The following is a 22,598-nucleotide window of genomic DNA, read 5'->3' as shown; positions in this document are numbered from 1 at the left end:
TATTACAGCCTGGATATTCATTCCACCTCAGGCTCGAGTGTCTTGCAGTGACCCTCGGGCTTGGGTGTTTTTGAACAGGCCGTACCCTTGGTATGACGGAGTGGGCATTCTCGTTCCCATACTGTTACTGCAAGACACTCGAGCCTGGGGTGGAATGAATATCCAGGCTGTAATAACGAATGTATGTGTGTGGCATAGACCACCCTGCAGCAGCACACACATCCTGTAAGGATACCCCTTTTGGACAAAGCTTTCGTGGAGACGACTGCCCTAGTGGAATGAGCCCTTATGCCCAGAGGCATAGCGAGACCTCGCGCCTCATGAGCAATAGAGATTACTTCCACTTTCCAATTAGAGACGTGCTGCTTTGACACAGCATCACCTCTACTGTCGCCACCAAAGCAGACCAGCAGCTGCTCCAACTGACGCCACTGGCCGGAGTGGTGGATGTAAGTACAGAGAGCCCTTACTGGACACAGCAGGTGCATTCTCTCTTGTTCCGATGTGGGGATTGGAGGAGGGCAGAAAGCCTGCAACACCACAGGGTGGGCAGCCGATGTAGGCACCTTAGGAATATAATCCAGCATAGGATACAGGAAGGCCTTGGCTAATCCAGGAGCAAAGTCAAGGCAGGAAGGGGCAACAGAGAGAGCTTGTAGATCTACTACTCACTTGAGAGATGTCAGGGCCATCAGAAGAGCTACTTTTAGAGTCAGAAGCGTCTCAGAGGCTGACTCTAAGGGCTCAAATGGGGCACCTGACAGCCCTTCCAGAACCACAATAAGGTCCTAGGAAGGTATGCAGATGAGCCTCAGCTGCCTGACACAATGCATAAACCTCGAAGTTAGAGGATGTTTCCCCACAGAGGCTCCATCAACAGGGGTATGGCTGGCTGAAATGGCGGCCACGTTAACCCTGATTGTAGAAGGAGCCCACCCTGCTGAGAAACGTTCTTGTAAGAACTCCAGGACTGTAGCTATTGTGCAGTTCACTGGGTCTACAGTGGATCCCTGCGGATGGGAATCTCCCAAGGAGTGCCATCTAGCAGGGATATTATCTCTGAGAACCATATTCGAGCTGGCCAATAAGGTGCTACTAGCAGCAGTCATAGACTGTCTTGGCAAACTCTCGCTAGAACTTGTGGGAGCAAAGCGATCGGGGGAAAAGCATACGGATGTGACCTTGGCCACATGTGCACCATGGTGTCCAGCCCTAATTGTGCACGGAGGAGTGAGGGTGAACCACAGCAGGCTGTGCGTTGTCTCCTCAGAGGTGAACACATGCAGTCCCGCTTGGGCAAGCCTCGCCATATGGCCTCCACCACTTGTGGATGGAGCCACCAATTCCTGGGCCTCAGCCCCTGCCTCAACTGGATGTCTGCCCCCATATTCCCAGAATGTAAACTGCACTCACTGACAAACTTTCCTTCTGCCCAGAGAAGAATTGATTGCGCCTACCTGAACAGGGGGTGCGGACATAATCCTCCCTGGTGGTCAATATATGAGACCACCAGTGTGTTGTCTGTAAATACATGGTGACCTCTCAATTGAGGAAGAAGGAATTTCTGTGCTAGAAATATGGCCCACATTTCTAGGCAATCTATATGCCGCTCCAGATGAGGGCCGCTCCAGAGACTGTGAGCTGGACAGCTGTCTAAGGCCGCGCTCCAGCCCATGAGGGAGGTGTCTGTCATTACTGTCTTGCGCTGAGACACGCCTAGAGTGTGACCCAAGGCTAGAAACTGGGGACACTCAATTTCTCAGAGCATGTAAGCATCGCTGCGTGACACTGATTACTCTCATTGGTTTCATCCTTGGGTGAAACCCACAACTTCTCAGCCACCACTGAATGGTCTCCTGTACAATAGGCCCATGAGCTCCAATAGTCTCCCAAGATGCAGCTTTATCTTGCTCAGTGTTGATAGGATTGACCCTACACATGTTGGGGATAGAAACACCCTCATTGTAGTAGAATCCTCATAACCCCTAGAAAAGTTGTCAACTTCACTCCGGAAAGCATACTTTTCTGAGGTTCAACCTGAGCCCCAAGCTCTTCATGTGGGCGAGAACAACATCTCGATGTTGAACCGCCAGTTCCCTGGATCGTGCTAGAATTAACCACTCGTCCAGGTAGTTTAGTACACAGATACCCAGGAGTCACAATGGAGCCAGAGTGACATCCATGGACTTTGTGAAGGTGCGAGGGGATAAAGCTAGCGATACTTCTATGTGGAAATATGCATCTTTTAGATCTATCGTCACAAACCAGTCCTCAAACTGAATCTGTGGGACGATAAGTTTGAGCGTCAGCGTCTTGAACCTGTATGTCTGAAGGTACAGTTCAGATGATGCAGATGTAAGATTGGCCGCATACTCTTCTATTTTTTGTGGGCCAGGAAATAACGGCTGTAAAAACGTCCCTCCCTCAGGGAATGGGCTACATGTTTTATGGCCCCTCTTATTTCCTGCGCTAACATCGGGCTCTAGTCTGTGCTGATTACTGTGGTGAGCACACCTCTGAACTGGGGGGGTCGAGCTCTAAACTGGACCCGGTAACCCTTTTCTTCGGTAGACAGAACCCATGGCACATTTGGCAGTAGTTTCCACGCTGCCAGATGATCTTTTAGTAACGTTAACTATTCCACATTCTATTGGAGGGAAAGCATCAGATTTTTGTTGCCCTGTGACAGCTCGCTGACCAGAGAAGACTGAAATCTTGGGACAGCCTTGGCTAGGGGAGGCCCTACAGTAGCACTGGGGGCTAACTGCCCTAACAACCTCATGTCCCCTGTTACATCCCTCCATGGCCCCTCAGGACTGCTCTTCTTTGCCTGCTTGGCCTTTATGACCATTCTCAGATCAGGCCTAGTAGCAGGCAGCGACTGTGGCCGCCCGGTTCCCCGGGCTGTCTGCGGAGGTTGGAGGGCTGCAATACTTGCCTTCTGTGTACCCCTCGCACTAGTGCTGGCCTGGGCTCCGCTTGTGGATGCCCGGGTGAACTTGACACAACAGAGGAGGAACTGGCTGAATGCCGCCATATGTCAAGCTCACCCAGCAGGTCTGCTTGGTAGACCTGCAACACTGTCATTGTCTGCAGTGACCCACAAGCAAGACTACTACTGCATAGGCCTTGCCCACCAATACCACGGTGGCCTTACACGGTGGCTTGAATGGCAAAGCTGGCCACCCTAATTACCTGGCGTCTATGGAGAGAGGTAGCTCGCAAGCGTGTCCTCCACCTTCAGCATAGCTAAATAGCCATGCCGTTCATTCTCCACAATGGCCGAATAATCCGCCGTTCATTCTCCACAATGGCCGAATAATCCAACATTGTGGGGTTATAAATACGGCTTATGCATGGTTTTCCACAAGAAGCCTGATATTTTGTCATGCACTTCTGGAAGAAAGGGGAGTTTTCTGCAGTGTGAGAGATTTACTGTCACTGAGGATAAAAAGGCTCATCCAGCCTTAGTAATCACTTCAAGCAGCTCTTTATATGCTGCTCTCAGTTTTTAGCACATCCTTCTGGCTCCTCGGAGTCAGAGAGGAATTAGTACTATTACTTTTGTGTGTGTGTGTGTGTGTGTGTGTGTGTGTGTGTGTGTGTGTGTGTGTTTTTCTCTTTTTTCCCTTTTGGCATTCCATAGCAGAAGGAGAAGTCGCGACACGAGCTCCAAAATCCAGAGGAGAGCCGGTCCCGGAATACAGAGCAAGAGATAGAGCAGCGCTCGTCTCTGGCTCTTCTTCTGGATCCATAAGAGATCCCCCAGACCTGAGACGACTAGCTGCCTTGGCTGCAGCCGGCCCAGATCCGCGGGGCTTTGAAACCCAATTCGCTTCGGCTTCCGAGAAGAGCGCGAGTCTCGAGCGGAGCTGCTTTATGTAGGCATTATCATGCACAGCCTCTCGAGGCTGCCATCGCATGCTCTACCCCTAGACACTTCACCCAGAAGGTGATGAAACGGGAGCAAGCCGTAACACACTTCCTGAATTCTCTCACTCATATTTTTCTCTCTAGCTCATTCCTTTTTTTTTTCTTTCTGTTTTTTAAAAGGGATAGAATAGTCCAGAGATTTTGAGAAAAGGTACAGAGGAAATGAAGCATCTTTTTATTTCTTTACACAAACATCCGACATGCAGTCTTTTGCTGAAGATAATAAGGCCGATGGTGCGGTTCACAGGTGCCATATTTAAATCACACGATGCGCTTAATTGCCACGTCACCTGATCATGACAGGCCTATAAATAAGCATGATTTTACACAAGCTTCAGATTCCGGTCATGCACGAAAGGCGCCCCCATAGTGTTATGCTAAACACAATGTCGAAGTTCCCTTTGAAAGGGAACATGTCCACCATAGGCCAGTTAAAATTCAGCAGCTGTCAAACAAGGTTAACAAAGACTGATTGGAGAGAAACTTGGTGGACTCGCTTGACTCTTGGCTACAGAGGTCTGTGAGAAATTTTAAACTAATCTGCCACTCGGGGGCACTATCAAGTTTTTCATGCACATAAATTGTTTTACATACTGCAGTATTTTACACCTTTCGATTTATACATTTTGGTCAAGCTCCTCATTCAGAACAACTTTGTCTCAAGAACCACTGGAGTGTCAAATTGTTCATAAAATATTTGCAATTACTTAAAAAGCATACTTTTGTGAACTAGTCCTAGGTGTTTTGCTTAGCCAAATAAATCCAATACAGGAAAATTACTTAGATCAACAATTATCAAAAAAAAGTTTAACTTTAAATTCATTGCTATGATGGCACGCAAAATCATTTTATTGAAATGGCGGTAACTTTTGAATGGAATGAGATATTTTCACATGCACAAAATGGCTGCACTTACAGGAAAAAATATGAAATTGGTGCTAAATGTGGAACCATAGGTTTAATTTGCTTGGAATGTTGCACAAAATGTCTTTGTTGAAGGTCCCATCATCTTCAGACAATGCTGAAAAAAGTTATGGAAATCAAATTGATTAGGCAATCCATACTTGAATAATGTGCAAATGAATAAAAAGGCAAGCACATCAAAATGGGCGTGAGGCAATATCGCTGTAATGCTTTAGTAGATTCAGAGAAAACTTAGTATATGTCATAGTCACCATGACTAGAAGGTACCTGCTCAGTTTCGGAACAGTACCACCTAGTACTTATGAGATGTAGGGGGAAAAAAACATATTTTTGCTTATGACTTCTGGTCTCTTTATATTCTGTGGGGCATACGGAGTCGAATGATATGGAAAATTCCGATGTTGACCATTTTGGGTGTTGACCATTTTGAATTTTGGAGTAAGATGCTGTATTTTACGAACATTTTGGCATGTTGTTTATGAAAATCGGTATGCCCTGAATGTACACAAAGTATCAGGACAGCGTCACTTTGTGGTCAAAAATTACAATGCGTTTTTAAAAAATGCTAATAGCATTTGGCCAAATTTGAGGTGCGAGTATATCTCTGTAACACTTGAGTGTATGCAGAACAAATTTAGTATATGTCATAGCCATCATGACTTGAGGGTACCTGCACAGTTTTGGAACAACACCACCTAGAGCTCATGAGACATGAAAAATGCTTATTTTTGCTTTTTGGACCGTTCATCTGATTTTCAGTTCAGCTTCAGTCAATGCCAACAATAAATTATGGATTTTGGGTTGATAGACCAAACTGAACTGTTGGTCCAAAAACAGTGATATACATTTTTCCACAGTAGGCCATTTTGTCTGTTTTGAGTCATGTCAAAAATACTTTTTTGGAGTCCTCCTAGACCATTTATCCAATCTTCACCAAATTTCACATAGATCATCATCAGAGCATGATGATGATATTCTTGAATGCAAAACCTTGGCAACACTACTATGAGCTATTGAAGTGAAACTTGATATGTTAAATCATGACCATGCTGTGATGCTTGCTTATCTCCTTGCTTCGCCACTGCTGTACACTGAAAATGTGTAGGCACCCTTTTGTTATTCTACCTTCTTCTTCTTCTGGCTAGGGTGTCTTTGGCAAACTGCCCATTGAACTTGTAAGTTGTGAAAAAGTTATGAAATTTGGCAAACTGGGTAAAAATGCAATAAACAGGATGTGTGCAATGCATCTATGATACATGAATGAACAATAAACAATACAATGAATCATGAAACTTGATTAGCATCTGCAGGACCATGCACTAAATGTACCCAAAGAAGTTTTGTGACTGCTTCTCCTTGTGGCCAAGAGCCGTAACAAATTATTTTTTTTCCTTATAACATTTGAAGAATTTGTGCTAAATTCACAGTTAATTTTTCCTATATTTCCGTGGCATGTGCTGAAAGTGAACGCACACCAAAATCTGAAATTCAAGTGTACATCCTGTTGACCATCTTGTATTTTGTTAAAAACATTTTTTTAAACATAATACAACAGTGTATTTTGTTTTGGATTTTTTGCTACTTCTACAAATTTTGTCCCATCATTAACAAATTTGGCGCACTTCATCAGCAGAGTAAGCCTCAAGAAAGTTATCAAGAAAATGTTGATATTCAAATGGTTTTCCCATAATGTACCAACAAATCTGACAGGAAATGAGGCTGTATCTCAGAAAAAACCTTGCTCAATAACACAATTCTTGGTAAGCACCTTCAGGACCATGCCCTGAGGCTATGCAACAAATTTTGTTACAGCACCAGTTACTGGTCAAAAGTTTCTATAGCATGCTGAAAATGATTCCATCTAAGTGCTCCCATCATTTTTGCTACTCGTCCTCCAAATTTTGTTTAGTGTTCACCAAATTTGGCACACATCAACCTATATAAACAATATGTATCAAAGGAACTCTGATATTCAAAACTGTTCTCCCATAACAGACTGGCAAATCCCCTTGCCTATAGTTATGGCTCTCCTTGTGAATGTGCGGCTCAGACAGACTGGGTGCTTGGCCCCTGAAAATGCTGCTTGTAGCTTTAATTATTATTATTATTGCTGTTGTTGTTATTATCGTCACTGCTGCTGCTGCTCTTGTTACAGCTACCTAAATACATTAATCTTATCACATTTCAGACTAATCGCTTTTTCCCCGGTATAATTTAACTGATGACTCTCTTTCTTTTTCACTAAGGTATGCCAACTATCAGCTATAAAAAAGCACTTGAGTCACGGGAGTGCTAATCCAGCACAAATAGTTAATTATGTTAATGATAATGCATTGATGAATTTGTATATTCTTAAGTGTCTGTCCTTAGAATTTCTTCATATCATTTTAATCAACGTATCATTCAGTGTGAGTACAAACACTCCCACTTTTGAATTGCAGTTCTTGTTATATAATTCTGAGGTTATATCATTCCCCTTTATACAAATGCAAAGCCTATAAATACATCTGATTGTATAGACATAACTTAGTAAAGTACAATTGTTATTATTAATTAATAATATAATTAATTATAATTATTTAAACCTTGAAATTCCATCCCAATGTACAGATGCAGTCTCTTTTCACAGTAATGAAAAACCATGACTGATTCATTCAAATTGTATCAGCCAACATATGAGTGACTTAGATTTTTTTGTCCCATCTGTGTAACACTTTAAGCACTTTAGTGAATTGATGTGCAGGAAGCCAAAGATAGAATCTTAGCATGTGTGGGAATTTGCCTGTCTGTGCATTTCTCCCACTCTGTGTCATCTCCCCACCACACTTGACTGTGGTGTGGGGAGTCTGTGGGAAGGTCTGAATCAGAGACAGAGAGCACAAGAGAGAGAGAGAGAGAGAGGGAGGGAGGGAGGGAGAGAGGGAGGGAGAGAGAGAGAGAGAGAGAGAGAGAGAGAGAGAGAGAGAGAGAGAGAGAGAGAGAGAGATCTTGGCTGGCCAGCAGTTCTCAGCAGACCCAAAATAGTTCTCTGAAGGACTGGGTGACCCCTGGTAAAACTCCCATTGTAGTATTCATTTTCAGTCTAACTCTGTGGCTCCCCCACAGCTTCTGGCAGAATACTGATTTCCAATTCTGTATAAGATATTACTGTCATTGATCATGAAATGAGATAAATCAATATTACAGAGAGAAAGAATTACTGTGCTTTGGGAACCATGGTACAATGGAAAGTGCCATTTGAAATCAGCATATAGTATGGGTTAATCAGCTAAGGTCCCCAACCACCCCCATCTGGCTCTCTTTCTCTCTGTAGATGACGCTGTTCAAACTACTCCACATTCCTCTCGTGCATTGTTCCAGGGTGTAACTCCCAGAGAAAGCCCTTATGAAGATTTCATAAGCCATCAGAAAGGGGTGGATATCCCCACGGATCTGCTCCCCATGCTTGAGAAGGACATTGATTTTGGACATGAGGATGAAACACTGCCTCCTGAGCAGCAACACCTTCTAAGAAAGATGCTGCTTGGTCACAACAAAGCTTTGCATCCAACTTGGTCTCCAGTAGAAACACATGAAGCCCCTACTACACTTAATACTTACAATTCTACCACAATGACACAGGCTGCTATCAAAACCAAGCCATCACTCACTTCATTAGTGATCACAACAGCGGAGATGAAAGCAGAGCCTGGTAGGTGCAAACCTTCAGAGAAGGTTATAATATTTTGGTTCAACACATCAATTTTATGCCCATGGTCAAATTTGTTTTAAAGTGCCACAGCATTGAGAAATGTAATATATATATATATATATATATATATATATATATATATATATATATATATATATATATATATATATATATATATATATACAGAAGTATCTCACAAAAGTGAGTACACCACTCACATTTTTGTAAATATTTGATTATATCTTTTCATATGACAACACTGAAGATGTGACACTTTGCTACAATGTAAAGTAGTCAGTGTACAGCTTGTGTAACAGTGTAAATTTGCTGTCCCCTCAAAATAACTCAACACTCAGCCATTAATGTCTAAACCACTGGCAACAAAAGTGAGTACACCCCTAACTGAAAATGACCAAATTGGACCCAATTAGCCATTTTCTCTCCCCAGTGTCATGTGACTTAGTGTTACAAGGTCTCAGGTTTGAACGGGAAGCAGGTGTGTTAAATTTGGTGTCATTGCTCTCACACTCCCTCATACTGGTCACTGGAAGTTCAACATGGCACCTCATGGCAAAGAACTCTATGAGGATCTGAAAAAAAGAATTGTTGATCTACATAAAGATGGCCTAGGCTATAAGAAGATTGCCAAGACCCTGATACTGAACTGCAGCACGGTGGCCAAGACCATACCACGGTTTAACAGGACAGGTTCCACTCAGAACAGGCCTCGCCATGGTCGACAAAAGAAGTTGAGTGGACATGCTCAGCATCATATCCAGAGGTTGTCTTTGGGAAATAGACGTATGAGTGCTTCCAGCATCGCTGCAGAGGTTTAAGGGGTGGGTGGTCAGCCTGTCAGTGCTCAGACCATACCCCGCACACTGCATCAAATTGGTCCGCATGGCTGTCGTCCCAGAAGGAAGCCTCTTCTAAAGATGATGCACAAGAAAGCCTGCAGTTTGCTGAAGACAAGCAGACTAAGGACATGGATTGCTGGAAGCATGTCCTGGGGTTTGATGAGACCAAGATAAACTTATTTGGTTCAGATGGTGTCAAGCGTGTGTGGCGGCAACCAGGTGAGGAGTACAAAGACAAGTGTGTCTTGCCTACAGTCAAGCATGGTGGTGGGAATGTCATGGTCTGGGGCTGCATGAGTGCTGCTGGCATTGGGGAGCTACAGTTCATTGAAGGAACCACGAATGCCAACATGTACTGTGACGTATTGAAGCAGAGCATGATCCCCTCCCTTCGGAGACTGGGCCGCAAGGCAGTATTCCAGCATGATAATTACCCAAAACACACCTCCAAGATGACCACTGCCTTGCTAAAGAAGCTGAGGGTGAAGGCGATGGACTGGCCAAGCATGTCTCCAGACCTAAACCCTATTGAGCATCTGTGGGTCATCCTCAAACAGAAGGTGGGGTTGGACAAGCTCTCTAACATCCACCTGCTCCGTGATGTCGTCATGGAGGAGTGGAAGAGGACTCCAGTGGCAACCTGTGAACCTCTGGTGAACTCCATGCCCAAGAGGGTTAAGGCAGTGCTGGAAAATAATGGTGTCCACACAAAATACTGACATATGGACATTTTCACTTAGGGATGTACTCACTTTTGTTGCCAGCGGTTTAGACATTAATGGCTGTGTGTTAAATTATTTTGAGGGGACAGCTGTTACTTAATTAACACTGTTACACAAGCTGTACACTCACTACTTTACATTGTGGCAAAGTGTCATTTCTTCAGTTTTGTCACATGAAAAGATATTATTAAATATTTACAAAAATGTGAGGGGTATACTCACATATTCACTTTTATGGGATACTGTGTATATATATATATATATATATATATATATATATATATATATATATATATATATATATATATACACACACACACACACACACAGTGCACTTCACTAATATTGGCACCCTTGGTAAATATGAGCAAAGAAGGCTGTGAAAAATTGTTTTAATCGTTTAACCTTTTGATCTTTTGTTAAAAAAATTCACAAAAATACTCTGATCTCATGGATATCAAGCACAGGTTTATAAAAAAAAAATGTAAAAAAAAAAACTTTGTTAAATTTAGTACCCCTATGAATTCATATGAGAAAAATATATTTGAAGTATATTCCCATTGATACTTTGCAATTTTTAGTACACCTGGGTGACTACTGTAGGAACAGGATATTGTTCAGCCATGACTTCCTGTTTCACAGGGGTATAAACATGAGGTAACACATTGGCCAAATTCCCTTAGTCATTCATAACAATGGGTAAGACCAAGGAATATAGCTATGATGGGTGGCAAAATGTTGTTGAGCTTCACAAAATGGGATGTTGCTATAAGAATATAACAAAAGCTTTGAAAAGGCCCACGTCCACCATCAGAGCAATAACTAAGAAGTTCCAGTCAACTGGAAATGTTATGTATCAACCTGGAAGAGGATATGTCTGTATTATCTCAACAAACTGTGAAGAGGATGGTTTGAGTGGCCAAAAAAATATCTAAGGATTACAGCTGGAGTATTGCAGAAGTTAGTTGCATCTTGGGGTCAGAACGTCTCCAAGACTACAATCCGAAGTCACCTACATCACCACAAGTTGTTTGGAAGGGTTTCAAGAAAAAAGCCTCTACTCTCATCCAAAAACAAACTCAAGCGTCTTCAGTTTGCCAGAGACTACTGGAACTTCAAATGGGATCGGGTTCTATGGTCAGATGATCCAAAATAGAGCTTTCTCTAAATAAAATTTTCACAATTTAAATTAACAAAAAATCTGATCAGTCACATGGAAAAAGTAAGTATACCCCTACATGTATCACACCTTGTCTTATTTATACCCCTCTCATATCTAGTGTGTAGTGTTCCCTTTGCTATTGAGGTGTGTGGTGTCATCATGCCAAGCTCTAAAGAGTTTTATAAGGCCTTCAGAAAAAAGGTTGTGGATGCCTATAAGTCTGGCAAGGACTTAAAAAAGATCTCCAAATTATTTGAAATACATCATTCCACTGTAAGGAAAATAATGTGCAAATGGCACAGGGTTCAGACAGTTTGTTTAGGACTGGCTATCCCAGTAAATTCAGCCCAAGAGCAGAGCATCTAATGCAAAAATAAATCTCTAAGAACCCCAAAATTTCATCACAGGATACTAAGCTAGTAAGTCTTGCAACTGTTGGTGTCAAAGAGCATGCATCTACAATCAGAAAGAGATTGCACAAATTTGACCTGTATGGGAGGCATGCCAGTAAAAGCCTTCGCAAGACTACAGTTTGCCAATAAGCATATAGGCATAGACCTGGCCTTTTGGAATAATGTGCTCTGGAAAGACAAATCAAAAATAGAGTTGTTTGGTTACAGTAACAGCAGACATGTTTGGCGCAGAGCAAAGAGAGACAAGCACCTCATACCAACTGTGATCTGTGTCTGAGGTGCTTGTCTGTCTTTGGTCTGCGCCAAACATGTCCGCTGTAACAGCACTGTAGGTTACAGTGAATAGCTAAGCGAGTAAAGCAATCAATGTAAAGATGAGATTTCTTTAATATTTCAAGCAGTATTACTTTTTTTTATTTCCATCTTTTACAGTTTCAAAATGACAAAAAATTAAAAGAGCCCAAGCAAATGTTTGAGCACCCTGCATGTAATACTTAGTGACACCTCCTTTGGCAAGTATCACAGCTTATAAACACATTTTGTAGCCAGCTAAGAGTTCTTTCAATTCTTGTTTGGGGGATTTTACCCATTCTTCCTTTCAAAAGGCTTCTAGTTCTGTAGGATTCTTGGCCCATCTTGCTTCCACTGCTCTTTCGAGGTCTATCCATAGATTTTTGATGTTTAGGTCAGGGAACTGTAAGGCCATGCCAAAACCTTCAGCTTGCACCTCTTGAGGTAATCCATTGAGCATTTTGAAGTGTGTTTAGGATGATTAATCTGTTGTAGAGGCCATTTTTTCATCTTCAGTTTTTTTTTTTCTTTTCTTTTTTATACAGATGGTGTGATGTTTGCTTCCAGAATTTGCTGGTATTTAATTGAATACATTCTTATTCTGCTGGAAGATCCAACCACGGCCCATTTTAAGCTTTCTGGCAGAGGCAATCAGGTTTTCATTTAATATCTGTTGATATTTGATAGAGTTCATGATGCCATGTATCCCAACAAAATGTCCAGGTTCTCTGGCAGAAAAACAGCCCCAAAACATTAAAGAGCCACCACCATATTTAACCATGGACATGAGGTACTTTTCCACATGGCTACCTCTCTGTGTGTGCCAAGACCACCCCTGGTGCTTATTGCCAAAAAGCCCTATTGTCTATATCTGACCATAGAACCTGATATCATTTGAAGTTCCAGTAGTGTCTGGCAAACTGACGACACTTGAGTCTGTTTTTGGATGAGAGTAGAGGCTTTTTTCTAGAAACCCTTCCAAACAATTTGTGGTGATGTAGGTGAATTCAGATTGTAGTTTTGGAGACGTTCTGACACCAAGAGAAAACTAACTTTTGCAATTCTCCAGCTGTGATCCTTAGAGATTTATTGGCCGCTTGAAACATCCTCTTCACAGTGCGTTGAGACAATATAGACACACGTCCAATTCCAGGTTGATTCATAACATTTCCAGTTGACTGGAACTTATTAATTATTGCCCTGGTGGTGGAAATGGGCATTTTCAATTCTTTTGCTATTGTCTTATAGCCAATACCTATTTTGTGAAGTTCAACAACCTTTTGCCACATATCACAGCTATATTCCTTGGTCTTACCCATTGTGATGAATGACTAAGGGAATTTGGCCTATGTGTCATGTTTATACCCCTGTGAAACAGGAAGTCATAGTTGAAAATTTCCTGTTTCTAGTCACCCAGTGTCAGTACTAAAGAAAATGTAAAATATCAATGGGAATTTACTTAAAATATATTTTTCATATATGAATTCATAGCGGAGGGGGCACGGTGACTTACTGTTTAGTTTTGTTGCCTCACACCTCCAGGGTTGAGGGTTAAATTTCTGCCGTGGCCCTGTGTGTGTGGAGTTTGCATGTTCTCCCCGAGCTTCAGGGTTTCCTCCGGGTACTCTGGTTTCCACCCCCAGTCCAAAGACATGCATTGTAGGCTAATTGGCATGTCCAAAAGAATCTATTGTGTATGAATGGGTGTGTGAATGGGTGTGTGATTGTGTCCTGCATTGGATTGGCACCCTGTCCAGGGTGTCCTCGGCCTTATGCCCCATGCACCCAGGGATAGGCTCCAGGTTCCCTGCAATTCAGTAAGGATAAGTGGTACAGAAAATGAATGGATAAATGAATTCACAGGTGGGCCATTTATTGGTGCACACCTAAATTGAACAAAGATTTTTTTTTATAAACCTGTGTTGTGTTTGCAATTATTTGATATCCATGAGAGCATTGTATTTTTGTGATTTTTTTTAAACAAAAGATCAAAAGGTTAAACAATAAAGACAATTTTTCACAGCCTTCTTTGCTCTAGGGTGCCAGTCTTAGTGGAGGGTACCGTACAGAGGACCATTTTAGAAGTTAAAGACATCTTATATTAGACAACAGTCCCTGAAGCTTTCATGCATCTAGTGTGAATAGTTCAAAAGTAATGACTTATGAAACTTTGTAACTTTTTAGCACTCGTTTATACATGGCCACACAGCCCTTTTTTTAGTCTCATGCATTTGCATTATTTTCTTTTCTTGTTATCTATTATATTCTTTTTATAATGCTGTATTGTTAGGACTTCTATACTATTACACACTTTCAGTGTTTCTATTTTAATGTACTATATCTTCCATCTCTTCTCAGCTGCATCAAGCTGTATGATCAATCTCTCAGACCCTGTGGGCTACATTGATTCGTCAGACGATCTGCCGCTTCCAAATGGCACTTTCCTGCAGTGCACGTACACAGTGACTGTGTATACAGGTTATGGGGTGGAACTACAGGCATGCTTTAAAAAAATCTCCTGATCTGCTTTTTTTTGTGTGTGATGTTTAGCTTCCAGCAGCAGGTTTCTTCTTTTTAAACCACTAGTTCTAATGTATACTGAACACTAGTTTGGGCATTTTTCTGTCAGGTTTACTCAAAAACATAAGGAAGGCATTTTAAATATTTTTTTTTCAATTAAAAGTTTAACCCAAATCTATATCCACTTAAAATATACATTAATATGTCCTCTCTATAGTCAAATCAGAAATTCAGTTTTTTAATTTTTAAAAATTTTTTTATTTTTTTTTTTTCTTGCAGAATATAAGGAATATGCTTTGGATGTTTCTTGGCTATGTGAGCCTGAAGTAGTGAAATTAGCTAGAATGTGACCTCAAGTGGCCAATCCTGGTAGTGCAGGCCTCAAATTACTGTTCATGTATGAATTTTGCATCACAACTGTTTCCTCATGAGCCACTGCCAAATTACTATAATCCCATGTCATCAAAGGCTCTCTCTGTGCCAGTCCCTCACACCACAGCATAATCTTCAATTGCACTTTAATTCCCTGGGCTCTGTATGCATATGTGTTAACCCCCTGAGTTTGACATTTAAATAGTAGTTAATGTGTTGTGTGCATGCATAAAACCGGTTTGCTGTAACACAACACTGGCAACCAGATAATATTTACTCATAGAGGAAAGTGGAAGATTATATTGAGAGTTAATAATGACCTTTAGTTTCACTGTAAATGCCGGTGATTAATAACTTTGAAAAGCATTTATTGGCGCTTTAAAATGTATAAAATTGTTACAAAGAATTATTCCCAAATGACAAAGAATTATAATCAGAGTAAGGAATGTGCACTTAATTACAGAACTCTACAGAATACTTTTTTTTTGTCATCATAGGTCAAAAGTGTTAACCTATCAGAAGGTGAGCAGCTGTCAATTAGAGGGGTAGATAAGGATGGCACTTTGCTGGTACTTGCCAATCAGACGCTGCTGGTGGAGGGTCAGGTGATCCGCAGTCCAACCAATACTATGTCAGTATTTTACCGCTCTTCACCTGAGGGTAGCATGGGCACATTCCAGCTTCATTACCAGTGTGAGTGAAAATTTAAATGTCCTGAAATACTGTTCAACTTCAATTACCTCCTTTTAACTTCACTACTTCTATTTCCTCCTTTTAACTGCACTAATTAGTTTAATTTGCTGTGCATTATAAAATTAAATGAGCAATTTACACATGTTCTCTTGTGTCATTTAATTTTAATTATTATTTTATCAATGAGAATTTTTATCTACCTTTTTTGTGTGTAAACTGCATTATACTCACTTAAGATGTGCTATACTTATGCTGGAAGATTCATGTAGATTGAACACTGATACAAAGGAGTAAAATCCCTTTTAATCCCTTTTTTCTTGTTCCTGTCAAAAGCTTTATAGTCTATAATACCAAATACTATATATTTGAACTTCCAGTCAACTTTTAACAATATAAATAATTTAAAAGCATTTTATCATATTCATTTATATATATATATATATATATATATATATATATATATATATATATATATATATATATATATATATATATACATATATTCTTTTATAAAATTAAAATGGGAACATGAGCTCTAGTGTCCTTTTTCTGAAACACACAATATTCAAATCTTTCTTGGGTAGTGTTCCATCTGAGCTGCCCTTTGCCACGACGGCCTCACTTTGGGGAGGTGTCAGTTTTGGATTTGCGCCCAGGAGGTACAGCACATTTCTCCTGCCACATGGGTTACCATCTGCAGGGTGCAATGTTGGTGACCTGCCTCAATGCCTCTCTGCCTGCCTGGAACCAGCGTGAACCCAGCTGTAGAGGTGAGAAAGAGCCTAAAATCCAAACACAGACAAAAAAAAGTTTTAGAAACCTTAATAACAGGATTTTCATTTGTCTAGTGCTTTTCTCAGACACAAGGGGAAAAAGTAGAACATTACTACTACTGCTACTACTCATAAACTACTTCTACTACTACTACTACAAATGTGGTGCTTGTAAGTTTGTGAACCCTTTAGAATTTTCTACATATCTGCATAAATAGCTAAAACATCATCAGATTTTCATACAAGTCCTAAAAGTAGACAAAGAAAATCCAATTAAACAAATTGGTCATGTATTTATTGGTATATACTTGGTCATGTATTTATTGAGGAAAATGATCCAATATTACATATCAGTGAGTGGCAAAAGTATGTGAACCTCTAAGATTAGCAGTTCATTCGAAGGTGAATTTAGAGTCAGCTGTTTTCAATCAGTTGGATGACAATCAGGTGTGAGCACCTAACCATAGTAACCATAGTGCACCAGGACACCCGCCACACACCAGCTATTGGTGGAGAGGGGATTAAAGTGATGTAGCCAATTCAGTGGTGGAGATTATTTGGGGGCCATGATAGATAAGGGCCAGTGGGGGAATTTTGCCAGTACACCTGGGTTATACCCCTACTTTTTATGAGACGTGTCCTTGGATTTTTAATGACCATTTTTTTTAATGACCACAGAGAGTCAGGAGCTCAGTTTAATGTCTTATCCTAAAGATGGTGCTGTTTTTACAGTATGGTGTCCCCATCACTATACTGGGGCATTAGGACCCACACAGAACACAGGGTGAGCACCCCCTTCTGGCCTTCCTAATACCACTTCCAGCAGCAACCTTAGTTTGCCCCAGGAGGTCTCACATCTAGGTACTGGCCAGGCTCAAACCTGTTTAGCTTCAGTGGGAAATCAGGCGAGAGCTGCAGGGTGATATGGCTCTCGTAAAATTGCTGCCTGTCTGCAGTTTGCTAACAATCACATGAACAAACCAGAAGGCTAGTGGGAAAATGTTTTGTGGACAGAAATAGAACGTTTGGTTTAAATACAAAGCGTTAAGGAAAACATGACATTCCAGCATAAGAACCTTATCCCATCTGTGAAATATGGTGGTGGTAGTATCATGGAAAGTAGAGCCATAACTTTATGCAAAGGGATTCAACAGTCATTTGTAGTTTCATTCATGTACAGTAAGGGAAATAAGTATTGAATGCATCAACTTTTATTTCAGTAAATATATTTCCAATGAGGCTATTCACATTAACTTTTCACAAGACATCAGTATTAACTCAAGAAATCCAGAAATATAAAGAATTCACAACATTAAAGTCCATAAATAAAGTAATCTGCAATAAAGTGGAATGACACAGGAAAAAAATATTGAACACAATAAGAAAAAGCAGTTCTCCAAGGTAAGGTAAGGCAAGGAACCAGCTGAAATCTGTAAGTAATTATACCTCCTATCTGTGCAAATTAATATCAGCTGGGTTAGTAAATGGAAGGTCTATTAAAAAGGCTTTTTGTTACCAAGGTGTCACACAAGAAACATCTCATGATGGGTAAAAGGAAAGAGCTCTCCCAAGAACTTTGCAACCTTATGTTGCAAAACATATGATAAAGATGTATTTCAAAACTGCTGAATCTCCCAGGGGCCATTATCCGCAAGTGGAAGCAACATCACTCTGTCATCAGTCGGCCACGCACAGAAGCTCCTCGCAAGATTTCTGACCAGGGAGTCAGAAGAATAGTCAGAAGAGTAGCCCAAGAGCCAAGGACTACTTGCAAAGAGCTCCAGAAACACTTGGCAGTAGCAGGTACCATCGTCACAGAGAAAACAATAGGCAATGCACTCCACAGCTCATGCTCACCCCGCAAGACTCAATTACTAAAGAAAAGGCATGTTGAAGCTCATTTATCGTTTGCTACAACTCAGGACAAGCCTATGAAATACTGGGAGGGTGTAGTCTGGTCAGATGAGAGCAAAATTGAGGTTTTTGGCTGTCATATTACACACCATGTTTGGAGAAGAAATGGCACTACACATCACCCTAAAAATACTATACCAAAAATGAAGTTTGGAGGTGGACACATCATGATTTGGGGCTGTTTTTCACATGGTAGTGGCAGACTTCATGTAATTGAAGGAATGATAATTGGAGCCCTTTACTGGGACATTCTGCTGCCATCCACCAGACTGATGAAGATGAGATGTCATGCTGGAAGGTCCACCCACAACAATCCAAAGCATACAACAAAGGAAACTCTCAATTGGTTTCACTGAAAAAAAATCAAGGCCCAGTCAATCACCTGACTTGGATCCAATTGAACAAGATTTAAAGGCAATATGTTTAGAAAAATGGGCCAAAATCACACGTAAATACTGCGGCCGATTAATTTCTTCATACAGAAAGCGTCATGAAGGTGTCATTACAAACAAAGGATTCTTCACTATGTATTAAATAAATTTCAGTTGGCGTGTTCAATACTTTTTTCCTTTGTCATTACTCTTTATTACCCATAACTTCATTTATGGATTTTAATGTTTGGATTTCTTTATATGTGTGGATTTATTGAATCAATACCAAAGTCTGCTGAAAATTTCATGTGAATAATCTCATTGGAAATATATTTACTGAAAAAATTTTGACAGGTTCAATACTTATTTCCATCACTGTATGTTTTGACCATGGACAACCATGGACTTCTCTGACTATAGGATGAACAAGTGGGCGGCAGGGTGGCATTGCTGTCTCAATATGATGTGAGCCAAATTTGGTGATGATTGGACAAAATTTGGAGGGGGACTAGCAAAAATGGCAGTGAGATGGAAGAATTTTAGGCATGTTATTGTAACTTTTGACCAGTAAGTAGCGTATTCATGAATTTTGTTGCATTGCCTCAAGGCATGGTCCTGAATATGCGTACCAAGATTTGTATCAGCATTCATGGTTGATGCTGAGATACAGTCTCACTTCTTGTTAGCCGGCTTATGACCATAAACATACTTTCAGATTAGGCCAAATAAAATTTGACCCAATGGTGGTGCTAGTGGCAGCATCATAAACATTTTACCGGACAGTTCTATGGGCTGCCTTAGACACCATATCCAGAAGAAGAAGAAGTAAAATAACAATAGGGTGCCTACCACCCTATGTCAACAGGTTTGACTCAGTCCTCACCCCTGACAGCTCTAAAGGATAGTCTTGCAATCCTGATACTGAAGACAATACAGGAAACATCAGAGACACAGGCACCTCAACTACTCCCTTCTCCTCCACCAGCCCATTCATAATATCCGGCCAGGTGAGACAGGAGCTATCCAAACTCTGAATGAACAAATCTATGGGCCCAGACAACATTAACCCCAGGCTGCTCAAGGTGTGTGCCACACAGCTTGCAGGTGGTTTTCAACACCTTTTCAATCTTTCACTAAGGCTGAAAAAGGTTCCACAACTTTGGAAGACCTCCTGCACTGTTCTGGTGCCCAAGAAGGGTTGTCCCAGTACTGCAAATGACTAAAGACCTGTGGTACTGGCCTCACATGCCATGAAGACCTTCAAGAGACTGGTTCTGCAGCACCTGAAGCTGATTGTGAATAACTCGATCTGCTACAGTTTGCATACCAGACCCAAATCAGTGTGGATGACGCATTCATCTACCTACTGCACAGGGCCTACTCACACCTGGAGAGGCCGGGAATCACATTGAGAGTCATTTTTTTTTTTTACTTTTCCTGTGCATTTAACACCATCCGGCCTCCCATATTCAGTGAAGCTCTCAGCCATGCGGGTGGATCATGACATGGTGGCCTGGATCACTGACTATCTTACCAGCAGACCAAACTATGTCCAACTGCACTGCAGTCTGTCAGATATGGTGATGTGCAACACCGGCACACCTCAAGGAACTGTACTTTCACCTTTCCTATCCACCATCTACACCTCTGACTTTAGCTTCAACTTTGGAACATGCCACCTCCAGAAATTCTCTGATGACTCCTCGGCCGTGGGCTACATCAGTGAGGACATGGAGGAGGAGTACAGCGGCATGGTAGAGAGCTTCATCAGATGATCTGAGGATAACGACCTTTAGCTCAACATCGGCAAGACCAAAGAGCTGATTGTGGATTTCTGCCAGAACAGAAAGCCCCCAACACCTATTACCATCCAGGTTGAGAAAATAGAGATGGTGGACTCGTACCAGTTCCTGGGAGTGCACATAAACAACAAACTGGACTGGCCAGAAAACACTGAAGCTCTCTACTGGAAGGGACAGAGCAGACTGTTTTTTTTCTAAGGAGGTTCAGGTCTTTTGATGTGAACAGCAAGCTACTGCAGATGTTCTATCAGTCTGTGGTAGCCAGCACCCTGTTCTTTGCTGCAATGGGCTGGGGAGGTGAAATTAAGGCTGGGAAGGCTGACAGACTCAACAAGCTGGTGAAGAAGGCCAGTTCTGTTGTCGGTTAAAAACTGGACAATCTGGAGATTGTGGTGCAGAAGAGAATGAGAGACAAAATCAGGCCCACTCTGGGAAACCCCTCTAATCCACTGTATGTTGAGCTGCATCAGATGGAGAGCATCTTCAGCCACAGGCCCAAGCCTCCAGGTGCAAGACGGAACGTTTCACATGATCCTTTGTGCTGACTGCCATGAGACTGAACAACACCTAACCATCCCCTCCCTTGACTTAACCTTACTTTACTACAGTACATATATGTAGCAATATTGTTGTAATATGGGAACTGTACTGTAATATTTATATCGTTTACTTATCACAATTTCATATTTGTCACTTTTTCACTTTTTATATGGTACAGCTGCTATATCTATATAGTATTGTGTATACAGTACATATGTGATATATACATGTGCTATATGTATAGAGTGACTGTACCTTGCTGTCTGTTGTTTATATTGTTCATATGTTCATATGTACATTATATAGTTTGCTCATATATATATATATATATATATATATATATATATATATATATATATATACAGTGAGGGGAAAAAAGTATTTGATCCCCTGCTGATTTTGTACGTTTGTCCACTGACAAAGAAATGATCAGTCTATAATTTTAATGGTAGATTTATTTGAACAGTGAGAGACAGAATAACAACAAAAAAAATCCAGAAAAACACGTCAAAAATGTTATAAATTGATTTGCATTTTAATGCATTTTAACCCCTCTGCAAAATATGACTTAGTACTTGGTGGCAAAACCCTTGTTGGCAATCACAGAGGTCAGACGTTTCTTGTAGTTGGCCACCAGGTTTGCACACATCTCAGGAGGGATTTTGTCCCACTCCTCTTTGCAGATCTTCTCCAAGTCATTAAGGTTTCAAGGCTGACGTTTGGCAACTCGAACCTTCAGCTCCCTCCACAGATTTTCTATGGGATTAAGGTCTGGAGACTGGCTAGGCCACTCCAGGACCTTAATGTGCTTCTTCGTGAGCCATTCCTTTGTTGCCTTGGCCGTGTGTTTTGGGTCATTGTCATGCTGGAATACCCATCCACGAGCCATTTTCAATACCCTGGCTGAGGGAAGGAGGTTCTCACCAAAGATTTGAGGGTACATGGCCCCGTCCATCGTCCCTTTGATGTGGTGAAGTTGTCCTGTCCCCTTAGTAGAAAAACACCCCCAAAGCATAATGTTTCCACCTCCGTGGAAACTTGGGGTCATAGGCAGCATTCCTCCTCCTCCAAACACGGCGAGTTGAGTTGATGCCAAAGAGCTCCATTTTGGTCTCATCTGACCACAACACTTTCACCCAGTTGTCCTCTGAATCATTCAGATGTTCATTGGCAAACTTCAGACGGGCATGTATATGTGCTTTCTTGAGCAGGGGGACCTTGCAGGATTTCAGTCCTTCACGGCGTAGTGTGTTACCAATTGTTTTCTTGGTGACTATGGTCCCAGCTGCCTTGAGATCATTGACAAGATCCTCCCGTGTAGTTCTGGGCTGATTCCTCACTGTTCTCTTGATCATTGCAACTCCACAAGGTGAGATCTTGCATGGAGCCCCAGGCCGTGGGAGATTGACAGTTCTTTTGTGTTTCTTCCATTTGCAAATAATTGCACCAACTGTTGTCACCTTCTCACCAAGCTGCTTTGCAATGGTCTTGTAGCCCATTCCAGACTTGTGTAGGTCTACAATCTTGTCCCTGACATCCTCGGAGAGCTCTTTGGTCTTGGCCATGGTGGAGAATTTGGAATCTGATTGATTGATTGCTTCTGTGGACAGGTATCTTTTA

General features: G+C 41.5%; 1 protein-coding gene across 1 annotated transcript in view; it reads left to right on the top strand.

The window, feature by feature from the left end:
• The window catches only part of LOC108276519 (seizure 6-like protein), a 124,596-nt gene that overhangs the window by 31,255 nt on the left and 70,743 nt on the right, over positions 1-22,598 (top strand). Inside the window, exons 2-5 of the mRNA XM_017488264.3 lie at positions 8,171-8,548; positions 14,352-14,491; positions 15,383-15,578; positions 16,163-16,348. Of these exons, the coding sequence (XP_017343753.1) occupies positions 8,171-8,548; positions 14,352-14,491; positions 15,383-15,578; positions 16,163-16,348 (900 nt within the window). The remainder of the gene's footprint in view (positions 1-8,170; positions 8,549-14,351; positions 14,492-15,382; positions 15,579-16,162; positions 16,349-22,598) is intronic.

Source organism: Ictalurus punctatus, chromosome 16 (assembly GCF_001660625.3).
Source record: "Ictalurus punctatus breed USDA103 chromosome 16, Coco_2.0, whole genome shotgun sequence".
Classification (NCBI taxonomy): domain Eukaryota; kingdom Metazoa; phylum Chordata; class Actinopteri; order Siluriformes; family Ictaluridae; genus Ictalurus; species Ictalurus punctatus.
Note: the sequence above shows the minus strand (reverse complement) of the source record. Positions and strands in the feature narration are given on the sequence as shown.